The sequence below is a fragment of the Natrix helvetica genome (genome assembly GCF_964273705.1).
Source record: "Natrix helvetica genome assembly, chromosome: 16".
NCBI lineage: Eukaryota > Metazoa > Chordata > Lepidosauria > Squamata > Natricidae > Natrix > Natrix helvetica.
In genome coordinates, this window is record NC_138563.1 from 888,796 (window position 1) to 901,837 (window position 13,042).

The 13,042-nt window shown below is 52.9% G+C and overlaps 1 protein-coding gene across 1 annotated transcript; it reads left to right on the top strand.

Moving 5' to 3' along the window:
- Window positions 1–1,529: 1,529 nt before the first annotated feature.
- Window positions 1,530–7,560, top strand: ENSA (endosulfine alpha). The gene is made up of 4 exons (XM_081967938.1): window positions 1,530–1,726; window positions 4,360–4,488; window positions 5,204–6,683; window positions 6,737–7,560. The coding sequence occupies exons 1-3, from the start codon at window positions 1,667–1,669 to the stop codon at window positions 5,372–5,374; spliced, it is 360 nt and encodes a 119-aa protein (XP_081824064.1). The 5' UTR covers window positions 1,530–1,666; the 3' UTR covers window positions 5,375–6,683; window positions 6,737–7,560.
- Window positions 7,561–13,042: the final 5,482 nt, after the last annotated feature.

Sequence of the window (13,042 nt, forward strand, 5' to 3'; positions counted from 1 at the left end):
AATGCACCCTGCCATTTTCCAACTCCGGCCCACCCCGTCTGCTCGGCCTTCCTTTCGGGGAGGGGGTGCACGGCTGATGCTCGCTGGATGTGGGGGGAAATGGGGGCGGGGGGGAGAAGGCCGAGGGGGGGCTCCTTTCTTAAAGCAGCAGTTACGGATTTGACTCCCCCCCCCCAAACTCCCGACCCAGATCCTTTGCCCCCCCACCCAAAATGCCATCCTAAATCTGGCCCAGGGAGGGAGGTGGCCAGCCCTCGCACCTTGGCCAGGTGGAAGAGCGGGAGGCGTGGCCATGCAGATGAAGGGGTGGGGCCATGCAGGTGGTTTTCCTGTTCTGTGGCTAGGCCAACCGAAGTCACGCCATGTCCCATCAGCCACAGCCACAAAGGTCTGGTTCGTGTACTTTGCAGAATGAATGGGTTTGTGGCCAGAGGGAAAATAAGTGAGATGTTTGTCTCCTGGATGTGGGGAGTGCCCTTTGCCCATGCTCTGGGGCACGCAAAAGCCAAAGGAAGTTTGGCCCCCTGGCGCCTTTGGGGCTGAAATGCCATCCTTGTGGCCTCGGCCATTACTCTTGGCGTTTGCCCCTTTGCAACCCCCAGAAGAGGGCAAGCTGACCACCATTCGTGGTTGGAGTGACAAGGCAACTAATAGAAATACTATATAGGTTTTCCTGCTTGAGCAGGGGGCTGGACTAGAAGACCTCCAAGGTCCCTTCCAGCTCATTCATTCTATTCTATTCTAACTGGCTAGTTGGCGGAGCTGGGGAGGGGCGGCCAAGGCTGATCTCTCCCCCCCCCCCGTGGGCCTCGTGCATCCTGTCCCTGCGGCCGTCCTTCGGGGTCCGGGCTTATCCGGGTTCCGCTCAGCAACCTCGGACTGCATCTCCGCAGCTTTCTCTGCGGCTGGACCTATCTGGAAGCGCGCGGGCGACCTCTGGTGGCCCATCCTGGGACTGCAGCCGGGCGCCGAGGTCTTCAAACCTGGCAACTTTAAGACTTGTGTGGAGTTCAACTGCTGGGGAATTCTGGGAGTTGAAGTCCACAAGTCTTAAAGTTTGAAGACCTCTGGCTTGGAGCTTCGGCAGCGCTCGCGGGGGAGTTGCGGGGGGGGGCTTCTTCTTAAAATCTGCATCTGATGGGGGCTAAAGTAGGAGAGAAGCCCTCTGCACGTGCATTGGGGATCGCAGAGGCAATCTGTTCATGCTCAGGGGATGCATTTTGGAGCAAGTAGATGCAGCACTCTGCCCATGCTCAGGGGTACCGCGCCGGGGCCCAAGCGGGGATGTTTTGATTGATTCTGGCTCAATGAGGCTGTTCGCCCCGCCTTCTACAATTCCTATTGGCCGAGGGCGGCGCCCGTCTAATTCGAATCTTTTCCCCGCCTTTCGCCGCCTGTCAATCACGGCGTTAGACACCCAGCTCCCGATTGGCCGGCCGAGATATAGCCCGCCTCCTCGTGCTAGCCCGGTGATTTGCCGCGAGGATAGCGGCTCCTCCCCGTGGGTGGGGAATAATGAAGAGAGGGGGCGGAGGCGGCGGAGGCCATTTTGGCTCTCCGCTGACAGGGGCAGGCGAGCGGGAAAGAGGGCGCCGGCCGTGCCTGGCCCCAGCGCTTCTACCCTCGCCTTCCTCGGGCCGCCGGGCTCGGCTCCTCGCGCCTCGCCATGTCGGACACGCGCGGCGGCAGTGACAGCCGTCCCGACGAGACCGGCGTCGAGAAACAGGTGAGGGCGGGGAGGGGCCGAGCAGCGCTGGTGGGGGGAAGTGTGCAGAACGGGCAACGCGGATTGGTCAGCCGCTCCGCCACTCGGCGCCGGGCTGATCCCCGATTGGCTGAACCCGAGGATTGCCCGGGGGCTCATTGGTCGGCGGGCTCTCGGCGTTCGGGCCCGTGGGGGGATCATAGAGAGGAGCGAGCGCGGCTACCCGGAGCCTGGACTTCCGGTTTGAAACTGCTCCCGCTCTTGCCCGCGCGTCTTTATGGTGAATACACTTGCTAAGGGAAAGTCGCGCGTGGGAATATCTGCGCGTTTGAATGAGATCCGTTGCGTGTCGAGCGAGACGGGCCGCTTCTGGAAAGCGCAGTGACGCCTCTGTCGTCTTGGGGAAGGACTGCAACTCCCCTCCCCTCCCCAGGCAGGGGATGATGGGCCCTGCCATGCATCCCTCCTGGGTGATTTGATTCCAGCAGAGTTTGGAAGGGACCTTGGAGGTCATCTAGTCGAACCCCCTGCTCAGAATACAGAATAACAAAGGCCCAGGACGCTTCAACATCTTCATCAATGATTTGGACGAGGGGATAAATGGGGAACTCATCCAATTGACCCCAAGATGGTAGGAAGAGCCAACACTCCAGAAGATAAAGACTCAAGATACAGAAGGACCTTGGCAGACTTGAACATTGGGCAATATCTAATAAAATGAAATTCAATGGTGAAAAGAGTAAGGTTCTACATTTAGGCAAGAAAAACGGAATGCACAGGAACAGCATAGGTGGTACCTTGCTCAGTAGTAGTAACTGTGAAAGGGATCTTGGAGTCCTAGTGGACAACCATTTAAATATGAGCCAGCCGTGTGCAACAGCTGCCAAAAAAGCCAACACAGTTCTAGACTGCATCAACAGAGAATCAAGATCCCGTGAAGGGTTAATACCACTTGATAAGGCCTTGCGATGGAAGGCCTTGCCTTCCAACTCTGTTATTCTAATCCTATTCTAAAGTTGGAAGGGACTTTGGAGGTCATCTAGTCCGACTGCCTGCTCAAGCAGGAGACCCAAGAGCATTTCAGACAAATGGTGTCCAGTCTCTTCTTGAAAAACCTCCCATGAAGGAGCGCCCACCACTTCTGGAGGCCAGCCGTTCCACCGGCTAATCGTTCTAAGGCTTCAGTGGCAGGAAACTGCTGGCGGCAGGTAACAGGCTGGCACCTGGTGCCCTGTGGGGGGGGGGAATGAGACCCTCTCTAGCCATCATCCTTGTCTGCTTCCCTCTGGTCGGCTGAACTCCCTGCCCCAAAGGCGCCTGGTTCAAGCGAAGAGACTTTGCACCTGATGTGCCCCATCAAGCCGCTCCAAATAAACCGTGTGGGGCTGCCATCCTTGCAAAGCTCAGCCTGGCAGGGACAGGCAGGGTTCGGTTTCAAGCAAGAATAACCTACAGGGCATCTGGCTTGGCGGCACAGCGGCAGCTAAGATGACAATTTAGGGAATGAGCATCTGAAAATAATACCAGGACGAGATCCCGCTATTGTCATGAGAAGAATCTTGATTCTTTTAAAAAATTAAAATTAAATTAAAAAATTAAATGTCCTATCGATATATAGGGGTGTCCTTATGCTGCCCTCCGACACGGAAGCTCCTTTGAGATCAGCCCAACCCCATCCCAAAACATTGCTCTGTCTTTTGTTTTCGAAGCTATTGCTTTAGTGCTTCTTTTTAATTTGCTGGTCTGTGACCGTCGTAAAAGATGGGATTGTTTGAGATCAGCACCATCTTTTCCAGTGTTTTCGTAAGAAAGGCAGGAGTTGGCACGGCTTGCAGATAAATTCTTCTCAGGGTGGAGGAAAGTTCACCAAGCTAGGATTGGCTCTCGGATAAAAGAGTTTGAAAAATGTGACGGCCTTTTCTTTCCTTTCTTTTTAAACCGTTATTTATTTATTCTCTTTTGGTTCCTGTTCATCAGCATTCTAGAAACACCTATCGCTGTCCCAGGGAGAGGAAGGTCTGGTGCACCCAGAAGATAGAAAGTGGGGTGGATTAGCGGGGGAAAGCCACAGACGTGCTATCAGGGTTCCAAATAACATCCAAAGTAAAGTAAGAATCCGAGGCAAGAGGTTCCTTAGAATTCCAATTTATGAGAAGAGCCACGTTGGCACACCTGGGAAAAGCTGAATCTGAAAGCTTTCAACCCAGTTCCAAGTTCAACACCCTGCCCTCAACACCCACAAGTCCATCTACATGGTCCCATCCTTCACTGCCACGAAGGAAGATTCCTCCCATCCACATCCAGCCAGGTGAAGAGACAAAGATGACCTTGAGTTTCTAAGAAGAATGTTGTTATGGCTACATATCATCCAACTCCGTGTAATCCCATTCTCCCACAGTAGAAAGTGTGGCAGGACTGAAACCCAACAGGCCAAAGTTAGCTTTCCAGGCCCGACACGTGCCTCGTATCGCTCAAAGCACAGAGGCAGATATTAGGAATTTTGCAAAAAGCTTTATTCTTTTAGCGTTGTGTTTCGAACTCCCTTCAAAGAACTCAGAATGGCTCTTTTGATACGCGAAGCCTTTTCTGTCCCCTGCAGGGCTTAACGGCTGTTCTTGGTGGTTATTGTTTTGGGGTGCCTTTCTTTCTTTCAGGACACGCAGGAGAAGGAACCGGGCATCCAAGAGAAAGAAGAGGAGGCCAAATTAAAAGCCAAATATCCCAACATAGGACTTCAGAAGCCGGGGGGATCTGACTTCTTAATGAAGAGGCTGCAGAAAGGGGTAAGGGAGCCCCCCGAGACCCTCTCCTGGGGAAGGAGGAGCCTTCTAGGGAAATCAGGGTGGCAGGAAGGGAAAAACTCAGCGGCTGCTGTCTAATGGCGATAAACCAAAGCCCGGCTGGGTGGCAGCTGATAGAGTGAATGGGTGCCTGCCCTGGCTTGTGGGGTGCCCGGGGAGACCCGGCTGGAAGCGTGCCTTGCAAAGACCCTCGGTGTCTGCTTGCAGGATTCCACCCGGTGGGAGAAGCTCCGTTCGAAAGGAATAGGCTGGAGAAGCTTCTCTGGCAAAGTCCTTCCCGTATTTTGCCCTGAATGTAACCAGAGCACTTCCCTCTGTGGCACAAGGGAGCAGCAGAGGGGAGTGGTCTGGTCGGTGGCTAGGTGGGCTAAGGCAGGGGTCTTCAACGTTGGACACTTTGAAGACTTGCGGACTTCAACTCCCAGAATTCCCCGGGCTAAAGGAAACAATAGGCCACCATTTGGAGGAATCGGTGGCCGCGGCTGCTTATTGGTGGCAGGGGCAGCAGGAGGGGACGAGAGGTCGGCATCTGGATGGGTCTTCCTTGTGCCAAGCGGCAGCCCCGAATCCCCCCTTCTGAACAGCTTCGGTTTTCCTTGGAGGACAGACCAGGGGCCTCTCCTTGGGGACGCCCTCCACTGCGGCTTCTCCATCCCTTGGGATGAACCAAATCTAATCCCTTGTTTTTCTTCTCCAGCAAAAGTACTTCGACTCTGGAGATTACAACATGGCCAAAGCCAAAATCAAGAACAAGCAGCTGCCAACGGCGGGTACTGACAAGAACCTGGTGACCGGCGACCACATCCCCACCCCCCAGGATCTACCCCAGAGGAAATCGTCCCTCGTCACCAGCAAGCTGGCAGGGTAAACCTGCTCTCCTGAAGGGATCTCTCTCTCTCTCTTCCCTCCCTCCCTCTCTCTCTCTCTCTCCTTCTTTTTTCTTTTTTCCATTTGGGGAATTGGGTTGGGTTTCCCCCCCCCCCTCCCGTTGTCAGACTGAACTGAACTCTGCTGTATCCTAGAGCCCACAGACCCTCCCGCTGTGCCGGTTCTCTCTGTAGTAATCAAAACCAGAAGCCGAGATATGGACTTGTGTACAGTTCTGGTGTGTGTTTTCTCGCCGCTGCGGATGTGCAGGCAGTGCAGCATGGATTCTCGGGGGGCGGGGCTGAAGCACGCTTTGCTTTAGATCGCCAGCACTCTGTCCTGTCCGTTCATCCTTCATCGCCAGCTCGAGGGGGCAGGAAGGCTGCAAAGAGGAACCGAAAGAAGCAGATACAGAGTTCAAACAGCCGTGCGTCACACCTCCAGAAACTGCTCCATACAGTTAGGACCCACGGGACCCATCAGCGACAACTGCGTAGCCTCCAGCGATCCGAAACGCCCGTAAGCTCCAGAGAAGAGGGCTTGACGGGCAGAATCCCGACAACTCTGTGTTGTGCTTTTGTTTCTAGAAAGCTGGTGGAAGGCAAGTAGAGTTTTCTGAAGGTTTTACACGGCTTGGGAGCTTACAGGCAAAAAGTCTTCCAAATTTAGTAGGTTTCCCCTGGAATCTTGCCCGAATGTGACTGCCAGGCCCAACCTCCGCTGTATCTGCAGAAGCTCTGAAACCCCCTCTCCCCTCCCAGCTGATAGGAACCAGGCAGTGAGTCCCATGCCTCAAGTCGGGCACCCACCCCTTCCCCTCTGCTGTGTGCCATGGCCCCCAGAGCAGATTGGCACGGATCTTTACACGTCATGTAAAGGTGCCTGCGTAGAGCCCTTTTGGAAAGCGATCCGGCATGTAAAATCCTCCAGAGATTTTATGGGATCGTCTTGGGAATGGGTCACGCAGCGGGTGGCGTTTGTCTGCCGTTGGCCCTGCTCGCGCGTCCCTGCCGACGGCCGAACCCAGTGTTTCGGTATTGGCCACGGTGGGCTGGTCTTTTAGGCCTGGCCCCAGCCCCCCTCAAAACCTCAGCCCTTGGGAGTCTTAGAGGCAGGGGATGGCCAGCGGATGAGGGGGTCGAGGCAGGGGGACGGGCTCACGCCGTGGGAAGCTAAGGAGTCTGATGGCCCCGAATTCTGAATTGGTGGTGCTGGGAAACGTCCCGCCTTGATTCACGACGAGGTGACCTCTGCCCGTGTTAGAAAGAAGGGTATTTAGAGTAAAGGGGTCCGATTTTAGCCGCTTGAAGGCCTGTGGACTTCCAGAATCCCCTAGTCAGCTATGGAATTCTGGGAGTTGAAGTCCACACGCCTTAAAAGCGGCCAAGGTTGGACGGCCCTAATTTTAAGGTTGATTCCAACAGTGTTCTTCCCTCAATCGGTAGAATAAGCAGAGCCACTTGCAACTTTGAATTGGGAGCTGTCCAGAGTTATTGATCGAGACAGAAAGCGGCTCCAGAAACCGAAGGGATGAAATCGATTGGTAAAACGTCAAGCAGGAGCCCCCTTGGCAGCCCAAGGAAAGCGGGGTCCCTCCTTCACAGTCCCACACCCTTTGACATTCTGTTGGTCCCACAAGAGCCCACGGCTATAGAAAGCCCACTTTGGCGGAGCCAGCCTGGCTGTTTGAGGGTTTCCCAGGTAGATTGCGAGAAAAGTATGGGGGGGGGGGGTTTCAGAGGTCCGGGCAAGGAACAAATAGAGTAGGGGTCCTCTGAGGTCTGTCAGCCGCCACTCCCACTCTCTCCTCCCTCTGTGTTCCTCGTTTGTCTCCGAAAGCGAACAATGCCCTGTATTTTGGAATTGGGTGCGTCCCCTCTGCAGCAGCGCTTGTGGGTCACAACATCTTAACACGGGATGGCGCCCTTCCCCAACCAGCACCCCCCTTCCCCCTCCTGCTGGGTGGTTCATGGGTGCATTGACCTGGCCACCGCCTGCTGGAACGTCCTCGATGATCCACCGCTAGATTACTAGACGGCTTGGTGTTGGCAGGGTCTCCGTTTCCCCCTATTTATCCCCACAGGCGCAGCTGCTTCCCCCGAACCCCTGTGGTGCTTCGAGACCCCTGAAGCCCACCGAGCCTGCGGTCTGTCCCAGCCATACTGTAAATAGACCCGTGTCATATATATATAATATATATATATATATATATATATATATATATATATATATATATATATATATATATATATATATATATATATATATATATATATATATATATATACACATATATATATACACATACATATATACATATATACATATATATATATATATAATTTTTTTACATTGTCTTCATCCTTATCTTCTGGTGCTTGCTTTTTTCTAAAAAAAAATTGCAAAAAATCCCCCACCCCTTCCCCAAAATATGAACGTGCACACATAATTCATTCTCTCTCTCTCTCTCTCTCTCTTTCTCTTTCTCTCTCTCCAAACCTCCAAATCACGGGTGCCCCCTCTTCTCTTCCGTTCGTCCTTCCCGCAAACCAGCTTGGTGCTTCAAAGCTGCTTCTTTAAAAAAACAAGGGGGAGGGGAAGGGAATTGTGTTCTCCGGCTTTTGGTGACCAGCCATTCCAGGGGGTAGCGCTGTGACAAAGGGAAAAGGGCCAGGTGTGGACATTGGAGTGACAAACCTTTTAACAATAAAATAACTCTTGTTTCAACCCAGCAATCGGATGTCTGGTGTTTGTGGCTTCTTTGGGGGGGTTGCCGATCCCGCTAACGTGGTTTAACTTGGTCAAACGTGGCTTGGAGGCTTACTGGGTTGTGCCAATCCTGGCTTGCTCTCTAACTAACTTGGCCCGTCCGAGTTACAGGGTGGCACAGCCTGGCGTGTGAACCAAGCGGTTGCGTTTTGGTGATTTCTGTCATTAAATAGCTGCTTCTATCTCGTTATCCGTGCGGCATCTCTCCAATTTAGCCACTTGGGAAACGTATGGACTTCAACTCCCAGAGTTCCCCAGGCTGAGGAATTCTGGGAGTTGAAGTCCGCTCAGCTTTTGTTGCCGTGGAAATATTCTGCGCAAGGCAGGAAGGTCAAGAATCGAGCGGCCCCTTGGGGAGGGGGGAAACACGCCAAGGTTGTATGTAACTCAGGGGTCTCCAAACTTAGCAGCTTTAAGACTTGTGGACTTCAAGCCGGCTGGGGAATTCTGGGAGATGGAGTCCACAAGTCTTAAAGCTGCTAAGTTTGGAGACCCCTGATGTAACTAAACCACGTCCCCAAATCTAGGAAGGAAGCGGGCCACGGGTTGTGCGAAGGGTGGCTGGCCCGCCGTGTCATTCCCTCCTCGGCCATGGGGGGGCGAGAGAGGCCTTCCCGTTCATCCGCTCCCAAATCAGGGGAGGGGCCCAGCCTGAACTGGAAGTTCCTTAGCATTTCCAAAGGCTGAAATCATGGCAAAGCGTGGGAAATGGCGATGGGGGGGGAGGAGCCCCAGGGCATTGTGGGAAGGGCCCAACGGTTGGGTTTGTTTGCCGTCGGGGTTGGGCCCGTCCCGTGGCTGAAGCCCCTTTCCCAACAGTTCAAAAGCAAACACGCCAATTCGGAGCTTGGTGCGTGTGTGTTGCTGGGGAGCCTGTCAAAGTGTCCCGTCAAGGGAGGGGCTCCCCCCTCCCCCCAGCTGCCGAAGGGCTCTGAGATCTCCCCCTCCCACGGGCGGTGCTTTCCTAGCAGGGCTCGGCCAGGCAGTCACCGCCAGTGTTTTCAGTGTAAACGTGGTTTGTTTGGTTTGGAAGGTTTAATTGCTGTTTTCCTTTTCCCCAGGTGCATTCTCGGGCTGGGGCTGTTTACCTGGGCTGGCTCACGTCGGCGGTTGTGGAGGGTCAGAGGTCAGAGGGAACGTTTGATGGAAGGGAGGGGGGGCACACAGTCTGGCCGGAAGAGTTCTGACACCCGATCCCTTCAAAGGGGAGGAAAAGGCTGCTGGGTTTAGGCCGATCGGCCTGCCTGCCTGCCTTCCTCTGGCCCTTTGGGGGGAGATCCACACAGGTAGAAGGCAGCCCTGAATTGATCCTGGTTGCATGACCCAGGGGTCCCCAAACTTTGCCACTTTTAAGACTTGTGGACTTCAGTTTGAAGACCTCTGCATAACCCTTCCTTCTATGGTGTGGAGCACTCCGATTCCCATTATGCACGGCTCTTCCATCTGGGTTTCTTGTAGATTTGATTTTAGTCCGAATCGATCCCCTGAGAATGTTTCATGTGTGTCAGCAGCTCGTTTGGGTAAGATCGTGAGAGGTCCGAGTATTTGCAAAGGTTTCCATCCCTCAATCGCCCCCCCACCCCCTAACTCCCTAGGACCCTTTAAATTGTGTGGACTTCAACTCCCAGAACTCCCCAACCAGCAACCCAGTTGAAAGTTGAAGATCCTGTCCCCACACCCACAAGTCCATCCCATGCTCCAATCTCCCACTGTCATGCTGACAATCCCACCCATCCAGTTCCGGTCAGGTGCAAAAAATGACCTTGGCTTTCTGGAAAGAATTTTGTTATGGCTACATATCATCTAACTAACTCCCATTTTCCTACAATAGAAAAGGCATAGTAGAATAATAGAAAGATCCAAAAGCAAGGAAGACTTGCAGGCCTGACAGACGTCTTAAAGCGGCTAAGATTCCTGGCTGGGAAATTCTGGGAGTTGAAGTCCCCACCTCTTAAGGTAGCCAGGCTTTGATCTCCCTGGCCTAAGCTCTGCTTCTGGATCCTGAACGGAAGGGATCCCTCCCCTCTTGACTCTCAAACCCTTTTTCACGCGAGGGCCAATGGGGGAAGTTCCCTTCCAGGGCTCTTTTGCTGAGAAATGTGGGGCAGGACCTCTTTCGGGAAGTCATCTGAGAGCCTTGCTGCTCTTCCACCCACCTACCCCTTTGATGAGGCACAAGAGGAGGAGGTGGGGACAGCCCGGCCAGGAAAACACACACACACACACACACACACACACACACGCCTTTTGAGTCCTGCCAAAAATCTCTCGCTGGAAAGCTGTAGAGCAAAGGAGGATGATTGACAGTAAATCTTTTTTGTTTGTTTGTTTGAATGCGGACAGGAGGAAATGCTCATGTTCCATTCAAAGAAGAGGACTAGAAACTTAGGATGCCCCTTTCTGACGAAATGCTGGATTTTCCGGTCAAGTTTCTTTCTTAAAAATATGTTTTGTTTCTGTTTTGGGCTGTGTCCTTAAAAAGGTTGTTGTGGCTTGTGTTTGGGTCAGCTGTGAGCTTCCCTCGGGGCGTGATGGACACCGCCTGGGCAGCGTGTCAACAATTTAGGGCCCGGTGCGACATCAGAAGACAAGATGTACTTTGCCAGGAGCCGTGTTTTCTTCCTCTTTCGTCAGCCCTCCTTTCACAATAGATTTATTACATAATCTCCGGGGATCAGGGTTACGTAATGGGGATGTTGGTCAGGGAACTAGGTTTGCTCCCTTGCTCTGGGTCCAATGGGGTGTTGAGTGGCTGGACTTTGAACAAAGACGTTACTTTTAAATTCCTTTTTCTCTCCCCAGTTTTTCTTCCCATCCGTGAAAACGGCTTTAATGCGGGAAGGGAATTTTCAGTTATTTACACGGCGCCACGTTCAAAGACTCTGGCTGGTTTACAAGAGCAACAGGGACACATCTGTAAAAATTAATCTCACATCTGCAGAATACAGCCCCTTCTTTCTTAGCCATTAAAGCAGAAGTCTTCAAGCTTGGCTTCCCAGAATTCCCCAGCCAGCATAACTTGCTCTCTTGTAGTCCCTTCCTCTGCAATCTCTCCCAGAGGTCTTCAAACTTGGCAACTTTTAAGACTTGTGGACTTCAACTCCCAGAATTCCCCAGCCAGCATAACTTACTCTCTTGTAGTCCCTTCCTCTGCAATCTCTCCCAGAGGTCTTCAAACTTGGCAACTTTTAAGACTTGTGGACTTCAACTCCCAGAATTCCCCAGCCAGCATAACTTGCTCTCTTGTAGTCCCTTCTTAAAGTTGCCAACTTTGGGGACCCCTGTGATAAAGGCTGGGGGGAGGTCTCCAGGAAAATAGGCAGGAGACCACCTCACATATATCAGGCGCACTACCAGGTTCCTGTCTTTTGGGGTGAAAATTTGTCGTCTTTTGCTCAACTGGAATGGTTTGGCTCAGGCCTTTTGAGTTCTGCTGACGTTTTCTTTCCAGGTTCGATGCAAAGATTTAAAAAGACATTTTTCCATAATCTCATGCTAAGAAGAAAGGGAAGGGAAAAAAAAAGCTTTTTCAAAAAAACCCCTCTGTTTACTGAGGTTTGAAATGTGCAAAAACCCGTCCTGGCTTTGGAAGGAGTGACTTCATTCCGTTATCCTTGGCTCGGGGCCCTCGGAGTCATCGGTGCCAAACCCAGGCCACCCCCTCGGCTGCGGGAAAACATTCTCGGTGGGGTTGGCCTAGAGTCTAGACAAACCCCAGACGGCTCAATCTGGGAAGAGTCACCTGGTGACGTCACACGGAAGACGCAATCCTGGTTTGCGGGCTGCGAAGAAGTCAGCTGAGTTGCTATTTGTTATTTTTTTTTATTTTTGCAGAAGAAGAAAAAAAGACGAAAATGTGCTGCGTGGGGATTGCACAAAGTTTTGAAATCTGTCATCGGCCCCGAAGGCTGGGTGACATCCTGTTGTGCTGCAGAAAGATGCTGAGCCAGCAAGCAGGCCCGATTCTGCTGAATTCGGCTCAAGCAGAGGCCGGCTGCCTTAAAAAGCACAGCCTGATTTTAATTTCTTTCTTTCCTGCCTTTTATTGTTTTTGTAAACAAGGCAGAGAAACGTATCCCAACACACTGTCTTCCTCCTGTTTTCCTTACCACAACAGCCCTGTAAGGTGGGCCGGACTGGGAGGGAGGGAATTGGCTCAAAGTCACCCAGCTGGCGTTCATGCCTAAAGTGGGACTACATTGGCCGATTTGAGGTTCGGCTTGACGGTCCATCACGCAAGAAAGGGTTGCCCCCAACTCAGGTGCTTTGTGGGGCATATTCGGGGCAGGGGGCTATTGCCAGTCAGCATTAGCCCAGAGCCCAAACTGGCCTGGGGGGGGGGGTTAGGGTGGACCAGGGGGGGACCCCAGGCCTCTGCCTTGCAGGGGGAGGAAATCCCAAAATCATCTAGTCTACTGTCCATGCTTGACTGCTTTTAAGACTGGTGGACTTCAACTCCCAGAATTCCTCATGTGTGGCCGGCTGGGGGAATCCTGGAACTCGAAGCCCACCAGTCTTCGATGGCTCAGTGGCTATGACACTTTAGGCAGTTCAGTGGTTCGAATCAAAATATAGTAACAGTAACGAGAGCTGTAAGGGACCTTGGAGGTCATCTAGTCCAATCCCATGCTCAGGCAGGCCTGTACTAGCCCTAGTACAGGTGGTCTGCATGAGCAAGGGGGTTGGACTAAATGACCTCCAAGGTCCCTTCCATCTCTCCTTACTGTATTTGGACACCCCTGGACTAATCCGTGGCTGGATGAATCTGACCCACCCCTCCCGAGACGGCTTGCAATGCACGCCCCCCGCCTTCCCTCTGGGAGAAGGGTCAACCCAGGACGCTACGGGCGCCCGTGGGCGCCGCTTTGCAACTCTGCACTCCAAATTTCCCCCTCCCGGA

Coding starts and splice junctions, on each gene's coding strand:
- ENSA (XM_081967938.1), top strand. CDS start 1,667: ATGTCGGACACGCGCGGCGGCAGTGACAGCCGTCCCGACGAGACCGGC. Junction 1,727..4,359: donor AGACCGGCGTCGAGAAACAG/GTGAGGGCGGGG, acceptor TCTTTCTTTCAG/GACACGCAGGAGAAGGAACC. Junction 4,489..5,203: donor TGAAGAGGCTGCAGAAAGGG/GTAAGGGAGCCC, acceptor TTTCTTCTCCAG/CAAAAGTACTTCGACTCTGG.